This window comes from Triturus cristatus, chromosome 5_1, assembly GCF_964204655.1.
Source record: "Triturus cristatus chromosome 5_1, aTriCri1.1, whole genome shotgun sequence".
Lineage (NCBI taxonomy): Eukaryota > Metazoa > Chordata > Amphibia > Caudata > Salamandridae > Triturus > Triturus cristatus.
In genome coordinates this window covers 404,728,391-404,748,608 of record NC_140587.1, presented here as the reverse complement: position 1 = coordinate 404,748,608, position 20,218 = coordinate 404,728,391, and the positions used below count along the sequence as shown (strand labels likewise).

At 49.0% G+C, this 20,218-nt stretch overlaps 1 protein-coding gene across 15 annotated transcripts in view; it reads right to left on the bottom strand.

Moving 5' to 3' along the window:
• Positions 1 to 20,218, bottom strand: part of UBR5 (ubiquitin protein ligase E3 component n-recognin 5) — a 2,036,132-nt gene that overhangs the window by 994,209 nt on the left and 1,021,705 nt on the right. For all 15 annotated transcript variants that reach the window (XM_085605144.1, XM_085605147.1, XM_085605145.1 and 12 more), the window contains one exon: positions 3,224 to 3,370. In XM_085605144.1, the coding sequence (XP_085461270.1) occupies positions 3,224 to 3,370 (147 nt within the window). The remainder of the gene's footprint in view (positions 1 to 3,223; positions 3,371 to 20,218) is intronic.

The following is a 20,218-nucleotide window of genomic DNA, read 5'->3' as shown; positions in this document are numbered from 1 at the left end:
TTTAGAGGCCTGAGATCTAGAATAGGTCGTAGAGTCTCGTCTCTTTTTGGTATCAGAAAGTACAGGGAGTAAACCCCTAAATTTTGCTGATTGGTGGGGACTTGTTCTATGGCATGTTTTTGTAGGAGGGAGATTACCTCCTGTTTTAGTAACGTGGAATGTTCTTGTGACATTGGGCGTTGCCTGGGTGAAATGTTTGGGGGGGTAGATGTTAATTCTAGGCAGTACCCTGAACGAATAACTTGGGTCACCCATCTGTCTGAGGTGATGGTCTCCCAGACGTGAAGGAAATTTTGTAGCCTGCCCACGACTGGAGTGGGATGGTCTGGAGGGAGCAGGGGGAAGTCATTGGGTAGACTGTGTGGCAGAGCGGGCGGTATTTGTTTTGCCTCTGCCTTTATTGTTATTGCCCCTATATCCGCCTCTTTGATAGCCCCTTGTGAAGGTGGACTGAACAGGGGATTTGTAGGAAGTGCACGCTATCTGAGGAGTAGCCTCTGGCGGTACCCCGAAAGGAAGAGCGGCGAAAGGAGCGTCTAGGAGGGTGTGACTGCAGGGCTCCCATAGTTTGCCGTATCCGTGTCCTTCTTCATTTTCTCTAGGGCCTCATCTACCTTTGGACCGAATAGATGTTTTTGGTCGAAGGGATGGTTTAGAATGGAGGCCTGTACCTCAGGCTTAAAGCCTGAAACTCTGAGCCAAGCATGGCGACGGAGGACACTAGTGTAAATGGCCCTGGAGATGTCTGCTGCGTCTAGGGCACATCGTATAGAGGTGTTAGTTATGGTTTTACCCTCTTGGATTAATTCATTAGCCCTATTTCTGTATTTTTCTGGGAGATGGTGCATGATGGTTTCTAACTCATCATAATGCGCTCTGTCGTATCTGGCCAATAGCGCTTGAGTGTTGGCAATACGCCATATATTGGCTGCCTGTGACGCAGTGCGCTTTCCTGACGCGTCTAGTAGCTTTGACTCCTTGTCAGGCGGTGGTGCTTTGCCTGACACCTGGGAGTTTGACCTCTTCCGTGCAGTGGAAACCACTAGGGAATCCAGTGGCGCCGGCCCTTTGATATAGGCAGGATCTGTGGGGGCAGCTTTGTACTTCTTCTCTATACGTGGGTTAATGACCCTAGCCGGGTCTTTAAAAACCTCTGGTGCATGTTTTATTACCCCCTTGAGCATAGGGAGTATAGCGGTAGACCCATGTGCGGTATCAAAGGTGTCGAGGAGGAAATCCTCCTCTACCGGGTCAGTGTGTAACTCTACCCCGTGATAATGTGCCGCCCTCTGAAGTAGGTGATGGAAACCTAATGAGTCTTCCGGTGGAGATGGCTTGAATGGATAAAGGTCATCTTGTGGGACATCTGGAATGTCTGGATTATTATAGTCGTTCCATGGGTCTGGGGATCCTGTAGGGGTGGGGTCTTGTGGCACATCCCCTGGATAATATGGGTCCCCCTCATTATCATCGTCCGGAGACGGGGAGCGATGAGGTGGGGGTGGAGAAGGTGGAGGGGGCGGAGGTGGAGAGGGTGGGGGAGGTGGGGAAGGAATTCTGAAAGGGGAGGTAGCAGAGTCCTTCCTCTTTGGAGGTGGAGCTGGTTTGTCCAAGTGTCTCTTTTTTGAAGAGAGAGCCAAATGTCCAGTTTTTGGATCCTTGGTAAGTGTCTTTTGCAAGGGATCCGGCGTAAACAGTTCCTGTGACAATGGTTGTTCCGTCGGCACCGAAGGTTTCGGGGGCGATGACTTTTTAGGCTTGTCCGTGCCGTGCTTTTTAGGAACCTCCGATTTTTTAAGTCGGCGCCGAGGTGGGCTTCGGCGCGGGAGTCTCGGTGCCGAGGGCCTTATGTGGTTTGGTCGGCACCGAAAGGCCTGGTTTCGACCCGAGGGCTTCGGTGCGGAGCTCGGTGTCGAGGTAGAGGCGATTTCTTTTTCGGTGCCGAAGTGTGTTTTTCGGCACCGCTGGCAGGCTGGCTCGAGCCCGAGCCGCCAAAAGTCTTATTTGTCTTCTTCACCGGGCCCGAAGGTGGGGTGTTTGAAGCAGTGTCTTTGGTCTTGCCTAGGCCCGGAGGCGAAGGCGTGACCGGAGCCTTTTTGGGTGTCGGCGCAGGTGTGGGAGGGGGTATAGTACTGACGACTCTCTGCACCGGGGTGATGTCCTCCACATCCGAGTCGTCGGCTTCAGAAGCACTGACGAGGTCTTCTTCTTCGGTGTGCTGCTGTCCCGGAACATCGGCGTCGTCCCCGAAGATGTCGACTGGAGCGGAGGTCGAGGAGTGTGCCATGTTGCGTCTGGCCCTTCGATCTCGAATAGTCTTTTTCGATCTGAAAGACTTGCAGGCGGGACAGTCTCAAGCCTCGTGTTCAGGGGAGAGGCAGAGGTTGCAAACCTCATGAAGATCGGTGTGGGGGAATTTGGACCCACATCGAGGGCACTTATTGAAAGGAGTTCTTTCCATCAGCCGAGACCGGAGCTTGGATAAGCCAGAAGGCCGCCGTCGACTGGAATCAAAGAAGTGTCGAAGAGAAGGTGATTGAGGAGATCTGGATCTGAACAATACCGATGACCGACGATTCTGCGTCGATCATTGAACTGGAAAAGTTCGGAACCGGAGCGCGAAGTATTACATCCGAGCCCGATGGCGGAAAAAAACAATCTGAGGATGGAGCCGAAGCCCATGCGCAATACGAACCGAGGGAGGAGTCACCGACCTCGTGACTTCCAAAGACTTTCCAAGAGGAAAAACAAACTGCAAACATCCGGGCCCAACACCAGATGGCGATCTATGCAAAAGTGTGTAATCTGCAGCTCATATGCCTCGAACATGTGGATTTCATATACCTGCTAAGATATTCTACCGTTTATGAATTCTGAAAAAGTTAGATGAGGAAGAAATACGCAATTCCTTTGAATAACTTTCCATTTAGCATGGACAAGGGGAAATAAAGTTAATATATTCATGGTGCACTTTGCTATAGACATATTGTTACTTATTTTGACCCTGTTGGAACTGGTTCACAACAAGTAACTCACACTAAGTAACAGTTTATTAAGTAGATTAAAACCTGAAGATCAGTAGAAACAAAATTGCATTTAACTATTGTAAAATAGATGTATCTGTGAACTGTGACAAAGTAAGTAATTGATAGAAAACCAGCAGTTTCCACTATACTAATAATATGCTGATACACATGAATACACGGTCACAAGACAAATGTACCTGCTGTTTGGCATGGTCACTAGATTGGTGGTAGTAAGAAGTCTGTAAAGCAGATCCAGGCGAGCAGACTTCTGGCCGGCAATTAATGTTTTGCATTTACATTTTTCCCAGCAGTCACAATAGGCTGTTGGAGATGTCCTTTTGAGTCTAAAAACAGAAAACATATTTAGAGGGAAGCATTGTGTAAATAAAGATTCTCAGGTTAGCAACAAAAAAACAATCATTAACAAAAGGAGGAAGAATTGGAATTATATTCAAACTTTTTAAAATAAAAGTTGGCAACTAAATAGTACTAATCAATGCAAAAGAGATTCATCAATCACTACTTGGCAAATTCCTTTAGTACATGACCAATGAGACATTAGATATTAACACAGAAGCATAAAGTTACCATAACTAGGACTAACTCAGTTATTTGCACTCTCGTGACACTTAGCCTACTTGGCCATGTAGGTCTTGTCACTAAGAGGAGAGTTCCTCAAGAAAGTGTCAATGTTTTCAGGTACACAGTGTGCAAAGAATGAGGCATTTTGGCATTAAGGGTAGAAAGTTGTAGAAGAGTAGTGTCCTGGGTGGGCGGGTACTGACATTTAACGAGAGGGACCAGTCTCACAATATACTAGTGTAATGAAATTGAAGTAAAACAGTAAACCCTTAAAGTACTTAAACTTGATGTAGTAGCAAGATCAAGCAGTTAAGGCTTACTCCAAGAGGTGGGGGGAGATTAGAAATTAGCATTAAGTCTGATACTGTAGGTAATAAATATTGTGTCCAGTCAGGGTTGTATACTTGAAAAAGAGAAATGCTATATCTAGCAGGTAGGTAAATAGAACGGTTAAAATCGACAAAGAAAACATAAAAGAAAGTAAGCATCTTTAGGGATAAATATAATGGCCCAAAACCTTGAAATGGATCTTTAGCGCTAGTTTAATGTTGTTGGTTTTTTAGTCATTGACACTATGACCAATCATACGGTGCTTAATTCGGTCCACTCGTGGATAACAGGAGACACTCCTGGCGCACGCTCTTCATGGACACAGATGCAGAGGCCCTAGACCTACATATGTCCTCTGCACCATTCTGGAAACAAGGGTTCAATAAAAGCTAACAGTAGTAAAAACAATACATGTGCAGAATAAAAGGCAGCACTAGCCCTGGACTCCTCTCCTGTACCCCCTCAAGGTTTTATAATCACTGGTCCAGTAGGCAGTTACTGTTAAAGGGGAAACCTCAGGAAATAGGAATTTCCTTAGTTGAACAGACCAATATTGGGTAATACTGACCATGGGCAGCAGCTGCCACACATCTAATCAGCAGACAAAGTTCATTAAAATTTGGAGGTTGAAGCTTGAGGTGCAAAGGAGGCTGAGCCAACCAATGCATCAAACGGGCCGCTTAATTCAGTCACACTCAAGATTGCGTCACAGATATCCTCTTGAGAAATACCTAAAAATAAATTAAACTCTTAATGCTGAAATGAATCCGCAGTGTGCAGACAAAAAAAACAAAAAGCGAGAGAGTGAGGGGTCACAGGGACAAGTCTCCCAAAAAAATGAGTGGCGTCAAACCAATTGACACTTGTATGGCACAAAAGGGTGAGCAACACATTCACCAATTGTGCCTAACTCTAATGAGGATAGGGTTAGAAAAAAGATCTCAGACAAGGAAGACAGACTTGGGGGTGGGGTGGCTTGGATCTGGGAAGAGAATTAACTGTTTGAAGTTGGAGAGCATCCAACAGTTCTCACTGTGGTCTAGGGGTTGGTATTCATAAGGTCCAGTGGCTGCTCCCAATCTTACCCAAGTACGAGCGCATAGAAATAGGGCTCAGGCATCGATGCAATGCCTCCAGTCGACAACACCCATCGGGCCTGGTGTCAGATTCGGGATAAGAATGGGGGTGGTGCCGCCGTAAGCAGTGGGACTGAAGTCGGGGAAAAATGAGATGGCTTGACAGGCCTTTATCCGGATCGGTCCATGGATCAAAGGGGCCCGAGGTGTTGGGGCGAAACCCACAGGTAGAAAATCAGTAGGGGGCCTGAGGGTGCGCTAGCAGGGATGTGCCGGCCACATATGAGGTTAATGCCTCACAAAACTCATGGAGCTGGGTGAGGGTTGCGTCAGGAAACTCAGAGTTGCAGCGACAGCCCAAGCGCAGGCTCAACCATGAAGCAGGGCCTTGCATACTGACAGAACCTTGTCTCATCGGATGACTTTGGCAGACCGGGTGAAGTCACAGACCTTTTCTTCTTTTGTTGGACGTGCCCGAATGTCCGGGTGATTTAAACGATGATCGATGGCTCTCAACCAATCCCGGGACCTTCCTCTCGAGCAGATCAGACTGTTGAGGCGTTGCACATCTCCATAATAGTATAAAAATCTGTCACTATTGATAATTCTATAGCATCCATACCATTATACAGCATTTCAGAGAACAGCCTATAGAAAAAACAGAATGCCTGGGACTACATAATCGCAATTTCTCAAAGTGCTTGTAAGTAATCGGTATAGGAATGATTGTGTTACTTACCCAGTAAGCATCTGTTCTTGGCACTTAGAGCTGTAGATTCACATGCTTTGCATACTCCTGTCATCTAGTGTTGGGCCCAGATGTTTGCAAGTTGTTTTTCTTCAAAGAAGTCTTTTCCAGTCACGGGGTAAGGTGATTCCTCCTTTTGGTGATAGTGCGCATGGGCATTGACTCCATTGTTAGATTTTTTTTCCCACAGGAGGGTGAGAATAGAGTAAGAGAGTGTAGTACAGAGCTGTCCATGCGCTTGTAATGTAAAATGAGAAATGCAATAACTAGAGGTGGGAGGGCGCATGTGAATCTACAGCTCTACATACCAAGAACAGATGCTTACTGGGTAAGCAACATAATCCGTTTGAGGCATGTGTGCTGTAGATACACATGCTTTGCATAGACTATATAGCAGTATTCTCCCAAAGCGGTGGCTACCCGGTAGGTGTTGCAGTTGTTTGAAAAAGTGTCTTTAGCACTGCTTGCCCTACATTGGCTTGTTGACGTGCTAACACATCCACACAACAGTGTTTGGTAAATGTGTGTGGTGTGGACCATGTAGCTGCCTTACAGATGTCAGCTATAGGGATGTTACCTAAAAAAGCCATAGGTGCTCCTATTTTATGAGTGGAATCTGATCTAGGAGGAATAGATAAAGTTATTTTAGCTTTAGCATAGCAAGTTTGAGTGCATTTAACAATCCATCTTGAAATACCAGATATAGAGATAGCATTGCCTTTGAGAGATGTAGCAAAAGCAAAAAACAGTGGTTTTGTCTTACGAAAAGCTTTTGCCCTATCAATATAGTACAATACTGCTCTTCTGACATCAAGTTTGTGAAGAGCTCTTTCTGCTACTGAATCAGATTGAGGGAAGAATACAGGTAACTCAACTGATTAATATGAAGAGCAGAAACCACTTCTGGAAGGAATTTTGGGTTGGTGTGAAGAACTACCCTATCCTTATGAAGCAGAAAGAATTGTTCTTCTGAGGTTAATGCTTGTAGCTCACCAACTCTCCTTAATGAAGTAATAGCAATGAGGAAAGAAACCTTCTAAGAAAGTAATTGTAATGGACAATTGTGTTATGGCTCAAAAGGTGCACCCATGAGTCTTGTAAGCACAATGGTCAGATTCCAAACTGGTGCAGGAGGTACTATGGGTGGTATTACTCTTTTAAGGCCCTCCATAAAAGGCTTTAATTACTGGAACCTGGAACAAAGATACATTTCTGTTTTGCAAATAAGCGGCGACTGCCGCAAGGTGGAATAGAATGGATGTGTAAGCTAGAACTGCTTGCTGTAGATTCAAATGGTAAGGAATATGCTACTTACCTGTATGCATCTGTTCTTGGCATGTAGAGCTGCAGATCTACACACTATGCATAGATCGCCATATGGTGTTGGGCCCGGATGTTTGCACTCGTTTTTGTCCTGGAAAGTCTTTGGAAGTCACGATGTAGGTGACTCCTCCTTTGGATCATAGTGTGCATGGGCATCGGCTCCATCCTCAGATTGCTTTTCGCCAGCAGGGAAACGATGGAGCTTTGTGAGAAAACAGGAAAGATGCCCATGTATGCTGTATCTAAATAAGATAATACTGGAACAGATAAAGGTAGCCGGGGAGGCGGGTGTAGATCTGCAGCTCTACATGCCAAGAACAGATGCATACTGGTAAATAGCATATTCTGCTCGAGGCATATGAGCTGCAGATTACACACTATGCATAGATTGTATAGCAGTATCCCCTCCTAGCGGCGACCACCAGTATCTGTTGCAGTAGTTTGAAATAGTGTTTTGAGTACAGCCTGGCCCACACTAGCTTGTTGTTTAGTTTGCACATCTACACAAAAGTGTTTTGTGAATGTGTGCAGTGTAGACCATGTAGCTGCTCTGCAGATATCATCAAAGGGAATGTTCCTAAAAATGCCATTGAAGCCCCTATCTTTCATGTAGAGTGGGCTTTAGGAGTAACAGATAATGTACGTTTTGCTTTGTGGTCGCAAATTTGTATGCATTTGACAATCCACCTAGCTAGCCCAGATTTTGATATGGGGTTGCCCTTGTGTGGTGGTGAGAAAGACACGAAAAGTTGTTTGGTCTTACGAAAGGGTTGTGTTCTCTCCATGTAGTAAAGCAAGTCTCTTTTGACATCTAAGGTATGAAGAGCTCTTTCTGCGACTGTTTGTGGCTGTGAGAAGAATTTGGGCAGCTCCACAGATTGATTGAGATGGAAGGGAGAAATGACTTTAGGAAGGAATTTAGGATTAATTCGGAGAACAACCTTATGATGCATCTGCAGAAAGGGTTCCTGAATGGTTAGTGCTTGTAGTTCGCTAACTCTTCGTAAAGAAGTAATGGCTACTAGGAAAGTCACATGTTGGGCTAGGAGAAACATGTTCTGAGGTATAGCCCACCTCCATATGTTCTGTGCAAACAGAGAGCTGCAGAGTGTGTCCTGCCTTGTTTTTGTATGTAGTACATGGCTGTCATGTTGTCTGTGCGGACTAGGACAGTCTTGCCTGATGTTTGTTGTTGAAATGCTTTTAAGGCTAGGAATATGGCTAGTAACTCCAGGTGGTTGATTAGTAACTTTTGTTGAGGTGTCCATCTGCCCTGCATGGTGTGATGTAGTAGGTGAGCTCCCCAGCCAGAGAGCGATGCGTCCGTTGTCATAAATATTTGAGGAACCGGCTCTAGGAACGGTCGTCCTCTGGAAAGGTTCTTGGTGTTCCACCACTGCAGAGAGCGACGAGTACGACCGTCTACCAACATCAGATCTGTTAACTGACCTTGAACCTGGTTCCATTGGCGTGCTAAGCAATCTTGGAGAGGACGCATCTGGAGTCTTGCATGTGGCACTATGAATATGCAAGAGGCCATCATCCTTATGAGTTGCATGAACACTCTGGCTGGAAGAGAGTTTTGTGGTTGGAATTTGGTAAGAAGAGCCTGTATGCTTGCTATCCTGGCGGACTGGGGTAGGCTAACGCTTTTGAGGTGTCTATGGTGGCACCGAGGTATTGTTGTACGTGGGATGGATGCGTAGTTTACTGTGAAGCCCAGGTCGTGAAGTAGTTGGATAGTGGCATGAGTGTGTTGTACACACTGGTTGTATGAGCTGGCTTTTATGAGCCAGTCGTCCAGATATGGGAAGACGTGAATGGGCTGTCTTCTTAGGTGTGCTGCGACCACTGTTAGGCACTTGGTAAACACTTGTGGTGCTGTTGTGACTCCAAATGGGAGTACTTTGAATTGATAGTGCTGACCGTCCACTACGAATCTGAGATACTTCTTGTGAGCGGCGTGAATGGGAATGTGGAAATAGGCGTCCTTGAGGTCTAGGGTAGCAAGGAAGTCGCCCTGTGAAAGCAGAGGAAGGACCTGTTGGAGTGTGACCATATGGAAATGGTCTGAGTGTATGTATATGTTTAGGGGTCGGAGGTCTAGAATAAGCCTTAGAGAGCCGTCCTTCGTTGGTATGAGAAAATACGGGGAGTAAACTCCCTTGTTTTGTTGGTGCAGGGGAACTGGTTCTATTGCACTTTTTGGTAAGTGGGAGATTACCTCCTGCTTTAGTAGTAACAAATGTTCTTGTGACATTGGACGCTGTTTCGGTGGTATGTCTGGGGGTAGATGTTAGTTCGAGGCAGTAACCTGAATTATCTGTTGCACCCACCTGCCTGAGGTGATGTTGGTCCAGACAGGAAGGAATTGTAGGAGTCTTCCCCCGACGGGAGTGGAATGGTCTGGGGGAAGTGGAGAGAAGTCATTGGGTGAGGGTGGCGGCAGAGCGGGAGTTGTTGGGTCTTGCCTCTGCCTTTGTTGTTGTTGTTCCCCCTGTAACCACCTCTTTGGTAACCTCTAGTAAAGGTGGATTGGGTGGGAGCCTTGTAAGAAGTGGAGGGGCTATCCGAAGAGTAGCCTCTGGGGGTGCTCCTGAAAGATGTGCGACGAAAAGAACATGTGGGAGCTTGCGACTGCAAGGCTCCCATAGATTTAGCTATGTCGGTATCCTTCTTCATTATTTCAAGGGATACGTCAACATTAGGGCCAAATAGGTGTTGCTCATCAAATGGTAGATTGAGAATGGAACTCTGGACTTCAGGTTTGAAACCTGAAATGCGTAGCCAGGCATGCCTAAGCAGAAGGACACTGGTCTTTATTGCCCTATAGGCGGTATCTGCTACATCTAAGGTACAACGGATTTAGGTGTTGGTAATGGTTTTACCTTCTTGTATGAGTTCATTGGTTCTATTTTTGTACCTGTCTGGAAGGTGCTGCATTATGGACTCAAGCTCATCATAATGTGCCCTGTCATACCTAGCTAACAGCGCTTGAGTATTGGCCATGTTTGCCGCCTGTGACGCCGTTCGTTTGCCAGAGGCGTCCAGGAGTTTAGGCTCCTTATCTGATGGTGGTACGTCACCTGATGATTGGGAATTGGCTCTTTTTCGCGCATTGGAGACTACAAGGTAGTCTAGTGGTGCGGGGCCTTTAATGTAGGCTGGATCAGTAGGGGCGGCCTTCTACTTTTTCTTGCTTCTAGGGTTGATGACTCGAGCCCTGACCGGGTCTTTAAAGACCTCTGGTGCATGCTTAATGACCCCTTTAAGCATGGGTAAAATTGAGGTGGACTTGTGTGGTGTCAAAAGTGTCCATGAGAAAATCTTCCTTCACGGGGTCTGTGTGTAGGTCAACCCCATGGTACTGGGCAGCTCTGTGGAGGAGCTGGTTAAAGCAGATAGTGTCCTCTGGAGGGGAAGGCCGGGAGGGATAGATGTCCTCTTGTGGGGTGTAAGGGACGTCTGGGATACTATAATCATCCCAGGGGTCTGGGGAGCCAGTAGGAGTAGGGTCCCCTAGTGGTTGATCTTCCGCACCTCCCCCTGCATCATCCGAGGTGTTATCATCATTATCTACTGGAGTAGAGCATGGTTTAGGAGAGCGAGGAGGATGGTTTAGGAGAGCGAGGAGGATGGTTTAGGAGAGCGAGGAGGAGGAGGATGGTTTAGGAGAGCAAGGAGGAGGAGGAGGATAGTTTAGGAGAGCGAGGAGGAGGATGGTTTAGGAGAGCGAGGAGGAGGAGGATGGTTTAGGAGAGCGAGGAGGAGGAAGAGGATGGTTTAGGAGAGCGAGGAGGAGGAGGAAGAGGATGGTTTAGGAGAGCGAGGGGGAGGAGGAGGATAGTTTAGGAGAGCGAGGAGGAGGAGGAAGAGGATGGTTTAGGAGAGCGAGGAGGAGGAGGAGGATGGTTTAGGAGAGCGAGGAGGAGGAGGATGGTTTAGAAGAGCGAGGAGGAGAAGGAGGATGGTTTAGAAGAGCGAGGAGGAGCAGGAGGAGGATGGTTTAGAAGAGCGAGGAGGAGCAGGAGGAGGATGGTTTAGGAGAGCGAGGAGGAGCAGGAGGAGGATGGTTTAGGAGAGCGAGGAGGAGGAGGAGGAGGAGGAGGATGGTTTAGGAGAGCGAGGAGGAGGAGGAGGAGGAGGAGGATGGTTTAGGAGAGCGAGGAGGAGGATGGTTTAGGAGAGCAAGGAGGAGGAGGAGGAGGATTTAGGAGAGCGAGGAGGAGGAGGAAGATGGTTTAGAAGAGCGAGGAGGAGCAGGAGGAGCAAGAGGAGGATGGTTTAGGAGAGCGAGGAGGAGGATGGTTTAGGAGAGCGAGGAGGAGGAGGAGGATGGTTTAGGAGAGCGAGGAGGAGGAGGATGGTTTAGGAGAGCGAGGAGGAGGAGGAGGATGGTTTAGGAGAGCGAGGAGGAGGAGGATGGTTTAGGAGAGCGAGGAGGAGGAGGAGGACGGTTTAGGAGAGGGAGGAGGAGGATTTAGGAGAGCGAGGAGGAGGATGATTTAGGAGAGCGAGGCGGAGGAGGAGGATGGTTTTGGAGGAGGGTGGTTGAGGAGGGTGGTTTAGGAGGAGGAGGATGGTTTTGGAGGAGGGTGGTTGAGGAGGGTGGTTTAGGAGGAGGAGGATGGTTGAAGAGGAGGAGGAGGATGGTTGAAGAGGAGGACGAGGATGGTTGAGGAGGAGGACGGTTGAGGAGGAGGAGGAGGATGGTTGAGGAGGAGGAGGAGGATGGTTGAGGAGGAGGAGGAGGATGGTTGAGGAGGAGGGTGGTTGAGGAGGGTGGTTTAGGAGGAGGAGGATGGTTTTGGAGGAGGGTGGTTGAGGAGGGTGGTTTAGGAGGAGGAGGATGGTTGAAGAGGAGGACGAGGATGGTTGAGGAGGAGGACGAGGATGGTTGAGGAGGAGGAGGAGGATGGTTGAGGAGGAGGAGGAGGATGGTTGAGGAGGAGGAGGAGGATGGTTGAGGAGGAGGAGGAGGATGGTTGAGGAGGAGGAGGAGGATGGAGGAGGAGGATGGTTGAGGAGGAGGAGGATGGTTGAGGAGGAGGAGGATGGTTGAGGAGGAGGAGGAGGATGGTTGAGGAGGAGGAGGAGGATGGTTGAGGAGGAGGAGGGGGATGGTTGAGGAGGAGGAGGGGGATGGTTGAGGAGGAGGAGGGGGATGGTTGAGGAGGAGGAGGGGGATGGTTGAGGAGGAGGAGTAGGATGGTTGAGGAGGAGGAGTAGGATGGTTGAGGAGGAGGAGGATGGTTGAGGAGGAGGAGGGGGATGGTTGAGGAGGAGGAGTAGGATGGTTGAGGAGGAGGAGTAGGATGGTTGAGGAGGAGGAGGATGGTTGAGGAGGAGGAGGATGGTTGAGGAGGAGGATGGTTGAGGAGGAGGATGGTTGAGGAGGAGGATGGTTGAGGAGGAGGATGGTTGAGGAGGAGGATGGTTGAGGAGGAGGATGGTGGAGGAGGAGGAGGAAGAGGAAGAGGAGGATGGTTTAGGAGGAGGAAGAGGAGGATGGTTTAGGAGGAGGAAGAGGAGGATGGTTTAGGAGGAGGAAGAGGAGGATGGTTTAGGAGGAGGATGGTTTAGGAGGAGGATGGTTTAGGAGGAGGATGGTTTAGGAGGAGGATGGTTTAGGAGGAGGATGGTTTAGGAGGAGGATGGTTTAGGAGGAGGATGGTTTAGGAGGAGGATGGTTTAGGAGGAGGATGGTTTAGGAGGAGGATGGTTTAGGAGGAGGATGGTTTAGGAGGAGGATGGTTTAGGAGGAGGATGGTTTAGGAGGAGGATGGTTTAGGAGGAGGATGGTTTAGAAGGAGGATGGTTTAGAAGGAGGATGGTTTAGAAGGAGGATGGTTTAGAAGGAGGATGGTTTAGAAGGAGGATGGTTTAGAAGGAGGATGGTTTAGAAGGAGGATGGTTTAGAAGGAGGATGGTTTAGGAGGAAGAGGAGGAGGAGGAGGAGGAGGAGGAGGAGGAGGAGGGATCCTTAATGGAGAGGTAGCAAAGTCTCTCTTATTAGGTGGTGGAGCCGGTGCAGGCGTATCTAGTGGTCGCTTCTTGAAGCTAAGCATCAAGTGACCAGTCTTAGGATCCTTTACAAGAGTTTTTTGGGTAGGATCTGGGCGAAACAGTTCTTCTGTGGGAGGCAGATCCTTTGGTACCGATGGTGTTGGTACTGTAGGCTTCTTCGGAGCCGACTCGGTAGCGGTTCTGGGTTTGGAACCGTGCAGTTTTGCAGTATCTTTGGACGATGGGACCTGTTTCCTTGGTTCCGAGGTCTTTTTCGGCTTCAAAGCATGGGAGTCTGGGCCCTTCGGTTGCAGTTTTATGGTCGGCTCCGAGTGTGTTGTCGAGGAGCTGGTGCCAGTCTTCGACGCAGAGTGCTTGGATGTCGAAGCAGCGGTCGGCGTGGATGAGGAAGAGGACGACTTCTTTTTCAGTGCCTGTGGATGTTTTTCGGCACCGAGGGTAGGCTGACTCGAGCACGAGTCAGCTGAAGGTTTAGTAGGCTTCATTACCGGGCCCAGAGGCGGGGCACGGGAAGCAGTCTCTCGGTGTTCACCTGGGCGTGAAGGTGTGACTGAAGCCTTTTTAGATGGTGTTGGGGGGGGGGGGTCCGGGTCGACGTCTGTACTCACGACCCTCTATGCTGGAGTGATGTCCTCGACGTCTGAGTCATCGGCTTCGGAGGCGCTGACTAGGCCTTCTTCGACCCGCCCCTGCTCTAGCACATCGACGCCCTCTTGGAAGATGTCGTCGGGGATTGAAGCCGACGAGCGATCCATGGTTATCCTTGCTCGTCGGTCCCGAATTGTCTTCTTGGAGCGGAAACAGGCGCAAGCTGGACAGTCTCTGGCCTCGTGCTCCGGTGAGAGGCAGAGGTTGCACACCTCATGCAGGTCGATGTGGGGAAACTTCGACCCACATCGAGGACACTTCTTGAATGGCGTCCTTTCCATGAGCCAGAAGATAAGGCCCAGGTAGGCCCGAAGGCCTTAGTCGACGTCCGGAATCGAAGACTTGGAAGTTGTTGAGAGTCGAGTGGATTGGGAGAACCCGATCAAGACAATACCGTCGAAAAGGGAAGGATTGCGCGTCGAAAGAGTAAACCGGTAACGGTTGCAAACTGGAGAGCGAGAAACACATTCGAGCCCGATGGCGATAAGAAACAATCTGAGGATGGAGCCGATGCCCATGCGCACTATGATCCAAAGGAGGAGTCACCTACCTCATGACTTCCAAAGACTTTCCAGGACAAAAACACGTGCAAACATCCGGGCCCAACACCAGATGGCTATCTATGCATAGTGTGTAATCTGCAGCTCTACATGCCAAGAACAGATGCATAATATTTGGGATAGAGGCATCTAATGGATCTATATCGTCGTTATTACAACATACAACAGATCTTTTCCATTTTGCTGCTCGTGGGAGTCCCAGGTGCTCAGAGTCACAAGGTAGCCAGGTCCTCCAGGGTTTGTGAGGTTGCTGGCCACAAGGGGTTCCAGGATTGAGCAGGAGCAGGTTTGAGGATCAACAGGCCGGTATGGCTGGGGCCAAAGCAGTTGGTGTCTTCCTCTTCTTAGTAGCTGCACGGCAAGTCTTCCTTCTTCTTTGCTGTCTTGGAATCTGGAATCTAAGGAAGGAAGGTTCAGGGTGCCCCTAAATACTAAAATTAGGGGCGTTACAGGTAGGTAAAGGGCAGGGACCACTGGGTCCCTGCCCTGGGGTGAGTACACCCCTTATCCTGCCACTCTCCACTGGGAGGGGGGCAGTGGCCTAATCCTGATTGGGCAGGGCTCCCCATCTTCAAGATGGCGAGAGCTCAGGACGTGCTTCACAACGCCTCCCCCACCTGAGGGGTGGGGTTGGCAGAGGCTGGCACACCCCCTGTCCTTCCTTGGGGTTTACGGCTAGTCTTCCTGCCAGAGTGGGGGTTGAGAACCGGTAGGGGCCAGTTGCTGGGTACAGCAAGTGGCATGGAGAAGCTCACAAAGGCGGCATGCCTTTGAAGCTTCCCCTTGCCCATCCTGGGGGAGGAGACCTAGCACCTCGCCCAGGATGTGCATTGTTGCAGGCCCAGGAGAGCGGATGGCTCTCTACCCAGGGGTCCAGCAACATGTCTACTGTGTGGCAGCCTAGGCAGCCCCTCAGACCAGACGTGGATTGTAGGTTAGGTTCAGGGGGCATCTCTAAGATGCCCTCTGTCGTGCATTGTATATTAAATCCTGCACTGGCATCAGTGCGGGTTTAATGTGCTGAGGAGTTTGATACCAAACTCCTCAGTCTTCAGTGAAGCCATCATGGTGCTGTGAAGTTCGTGTTGACGATCTCCCAACACCATATACTCTTAAATGGCAGCACAGCACTTACAGTGCCCAGGAATGGACCTGGGTACTGTAGGGGCACAGGGCTCATGCTCCTGTGACCATACCACTGGCATAGGGCACCCAGCTAGAGGGGTGGCTGATGTATGCCAGGGCAGTGTATGTTGTGGGCATGGCACACAGGGATGTGTGCCATGTCGACACTCTGTTTTGTCCTGTACCCAGACACTCAGCCTGCAAGGGCAGTGTGTTTGTGTTAGGGTACAGGGCCTCTAAGGGTGGCACAATAAGTGCTGCAGCCCTTAGGGTCCTTCTCTGGTCACAGTGCCCTGGGTACCTAGGGTACCATTTACCAGGGGCTGACATGTGGCCTGAGATGCCAACTGGGTTTTGGTTTCAATACAGTTTTAGGGAAGGAACACAGACCCTGGGCACCTGATTCGCAAGAGCCCAGGGCACACTCAGTCAAAGTACATCAGCAATTCAGCAAAAAGTGGGGGCATACCATGCAAGAAAGATGGCACTTTCTCACAGTTAAGCAAAAACCCAAGGCAATGATGGACGGAGTGTTGAACATTGCAAGCACTCACCCCCAGTCAACTGATCTGGGTTTAATCCATCACCGTTCTTTAGCCCACTCTGCCACCCCAGTTCAAACATGGCCATATGCAAATCAGTCTGACCCTGTGCCTCATGGGAACAGTCCAGCCCGAACTGCCAAGCCATGTCTTCCCTGGACCGGAAATAAGCTTCCTAGGACCGGTTTCTGGCATTTCAGCCGTCTTCAGCCAGGCTTGCTTGAATCCAGTGGCAAAGTGAGCAAGGGACTCACGTCTGAGCATACCCTGCCAACTTATGGCGAACAAAGCAAAAACCAAACTTTCTCACAGTTACCACTTGTGCATTTGTTGCCGCATCCTGCCGAGGAGGTCGGCAATTTAGTTGATCACTCCTGGGAGGTGCTCTGCCAGAAGATAAATTCTGTGATGGATTGCCCAATGCCAAATGGTCTGATAGAGGCATGACAGTTGCAGAGAGTGCCCCCCATTTTTGTAACTAGTACACAGCTGTCATATTGTCCGTGCGGACTAGGACAACTTTCCCTGTGAGGTGCGTCTGAAAAGCTTTCAGTGCTAGATACAGAGCTAGAAGCTCTAGAGAGTTGATGTGAAGACTTTTGGCTTGTTGTGCCATAGACCCTGAATTGTCAAATTGTGGAGATAGGCACCCCAAACTGTGAGAGATGCGTCTGTTAGCATGATCTGTGGAACAGGGTCGATGAAGGGCCGCCCTTTTGGTAAGTTTTGTGTGTTCCACCACTGCAGGGAGTGATGGGTGCGGCTGTCTACCAACACTAGATATGTTAATTGACCCCGAGACTGAGTCCACGGACATGCTAAGCATTCTTGTAGGGGATACATGTGCAATCTTGCATGAGTCACTTTTGCAATGCATGATGCCTTCATTCATAACAGTAGCATGAAAGTCCTAACTGCTAAGTATTGGTTGGTCTGAAACTGTAGTAACAGAGTTTGAATATCTCGAATTCTGGCTAGATTGGGAGAGGCTAGAGCTGTGCGAGTGTTTAGAGTCGCTCCCAGATAGAACTGCTTCTGCAAAGGCTGAAGATGAGACTTTTGCGTATTGACCGTAAAACCCAATTGGTGGAGTAGGTCTAATGTAGTCTGAGTGTGTTGTAAACACTTTGTGTGTGCTGGCATTGACGAGCCAATCGTCTAGATATGGGAAGACATGAATCTGTTGTCTTCTGAGATAAACTGCCAATACTGCTAGACATTTTGTGAACACTCGTGGAGCAGTAGTTACTCCGAATATCAGCACCTTGAACTGATAGTGTTTTCCAGCTATCACAAATCTGAGATATTTGCAATGTGCTGGGCGAACCGGAATGTGAAAGTATGCGTCTTAAGTCTAGTGGGGACATAAAATTGCCTTGCTGTAGAAGTGGAAGCACTTGTTGAAGCGTATCATATGAAAATGTTCTGACAGTATGTAGAGGTTTATCATTATGTCCAAAATTGGTCTTAAGGATCCGCCTTTTTGGGGATTAGAAAGTACAGAGTAAACCCCTGAACCTTAGTACTGTAATGGAACTGGTTATATGGCTCCCTTTGTTGAAAGAGCTTGTACCTGTTGTTTGAGAAGCTGAAGGTGCTCTGACGAGAATTTGAAAGTGCCAAGAGAAAAATCGGGAGGATTGCTACAAGGGCAACGCAATAACTATGTTTGATATTGTCTAGTACCCATTTGTCATGTTATCGATTGCTAAATGGGGAAACATTGTTGAAGTCTTCCGCCAACGGGTGTTAAATGATATGGGAAGGGTGTGAAATGATATGGGAAGGGGGGGTGGGTGTAGGCAAGTCACTGCTTTTTGGGGGAAGGGGAGTTACGGGTTGGCGTGTGCAGGAAGATGGCTGTGTATATATTATACCAAAGTGAGGTATAGTGTGCACAGAGTCCAGTGGATCCCCAAAGGTAGGTAGAGGTAAAGTTAGATAGCACCTCACTCTCAATTTGTGGCAGTGTGGTCGAGCAGTAAGGTAGTTTCAGAGGACAGTGTTAAGCATTTGTTGTACCCACTAAATCAGCAAATGATTTCACACACGCAAAGACTGAACTTCAGACCAATTGTTTTTGTATAAAAATATTATTTTAGTTATTTTATTTCCTAGAACCAAACAAGCCTGGCACAGTTAAGTGATAAATACTTTGCAGTAAATATACACTTGTAATTCAGTTTGGATTGGTGATTGTATATGCAGTTTATTTTGACAGACAGTATTGTTTCAGAGAAATGCAATGATTTGTAAATACATAACAGACTTGAATGGGCTTTTCAGTAAAATATCAGGTAAGCACTTTAGATTACTTTTCTTACTCAGAGTAGTATAGCTGGATATTACTCTGGGACATTTCCTGCAAAAAGGTAAGTAAAATCGTTTTTGTTAAATAGCACAATTTTAAAGAATTTTTGTAGGTTTCAAACTCCACACTTTGAAACTTTTCCAAGAAAAACTGTTAATGTTATCCTATGGAGGAACAGTGTTATCGGTTTAAAGGCAAGTATTTGGCAGTGGTGAGTTGATGTTCTGGGGGTTGACTCCCCCAGGGTCAGTGATGCAGTCTTTTTACACCCTCAGTGGCACAAGGGCGGCCGAGTGCAGAGTGTTGAGGCCCACTGTTATCAAATGGGGGATAGGGGGCCTCCGGTTGGTGGCTGCTGACTAGCAGGTCACTTGGTTGTGGGAGCCAAGCTCCTGGTGTTGGGCTCAGGGCAAAGGGGGATCCGGTTAAGTACACAAAGTGCACCCGCAACGGCGGCTGGGTGCAGGGTGCTGTTTTAGCGGCGGGTGCCCTGTTTTCAATGGGGATTTTCGGTTTTGGTTTTTAACTGCATGCTCGGTCCAGGAAGACTTCCGGGAGGAACCAACAGCTGGGCAGGTAAGTTGGAGGGCTCGGGATGTAGGTGCACCTCGGATTTTTTTCTCAAGGGCGCAGGGTGACTGGATGCAGGGGTGTATTTTGAGGTCGGATTTCACCTTACCGGGCCACTCGTAGTTGGGGGAATGGGTGTCTCCGTGCTGAGGTGGCGACGGTGGATTTGGACTCTGGAGGACCTCGGTGGGACCAGTGGGCCACTCGAAATCGGGTCGTGGGCAACGGGTGCAGTGGTAGTACCAGGGGTCAGGTTTCTTTGTCCTCAGCAGGCTCTGAGTCGGTCTTTGCAGTTTCTTTTGAAAAGGGCTGCTGTTCACAGGAGATCCGGTCTTTGTAGAAGGCAGTTAGTCCTCCCAGGGTTGCTGGCTGCAGGACGGCGATTTTCGGCACAGGATCTCCGGAAACTACAGATGGGCCGGTAGGGTTGGGGCCAAGTCAGTTGTTCTCTGCAGTCTCCTATGCTGGGTGTCTTCTTTCGTCCTTTTTCTCCTTAGGTTGCAGAAATCTGCTTTCTTGGTTTAGGGCTGCCCCCTAAATACTGTATTTAGGGGGCGTTTTAGGAGTCTCAAGGTCAGTAGCCAATGGGCTACTGACCTTAGGGTGACTACACCCTGGGGGAATGAGCACAATTCCTAATCCTGATTGGGGAGTGCCTGCCATCTGCAAGATGGCGGGCACAGCAGGCACTGAAGAGAGGGCTTCACCTAGCCTCCCCCACCTGAGGGGTGGAGTTGGCAGAAGTAGGCACACTTTCTGGGCTGGCTAGTTTTTACCACCTGTCTTCCTGCCGAAAAGGAGGGGAGACAGGAAGGGGGCCTGCTTCTGATAGCAGGAGAGGCTGGGTGTCACATTACAAAGGCTGCCAGGCCTTTGAAGCTCCTCTGCCAGAGATGGCTCTTCCTGGCCTGGGGGAGGTGTGAACACCTCCGCGCAGGAAAGGCTTTGTATCTGGGCTCAGGGAGCGAAGGCTCCCACGCTATGGGTCCAGAAACATGTCTTGTGGTGGCATACTGGTGTGTACTAGTCAGGAAACCCACCAGAGGCTGGTCGTTTTTCAGGGGGCATCAGTAAGATGCCCTCATGCACCTGTACCCTCACCACTGGCATAGGGCACCAGCTAGAGGGGTGACTGATCTATGACAGGGCAGTGGGTTGTAGGCATGGCACACAGGGATATGTGCCATGTCGACTCTTCACTTTGTTCTGCACCAAAACACGCAGCCTGCAAAAAAAGAGTGTGTGTGTGTGTGTGTGTGTGTGTGTGTGTGTGTGTGTGTGTGTGTGTGTGTGTGTGTGTGTGTGTGTGTGTGTGTGTGTGTGTGTGTGTGTGTGTGTGTGTGTGTGTGT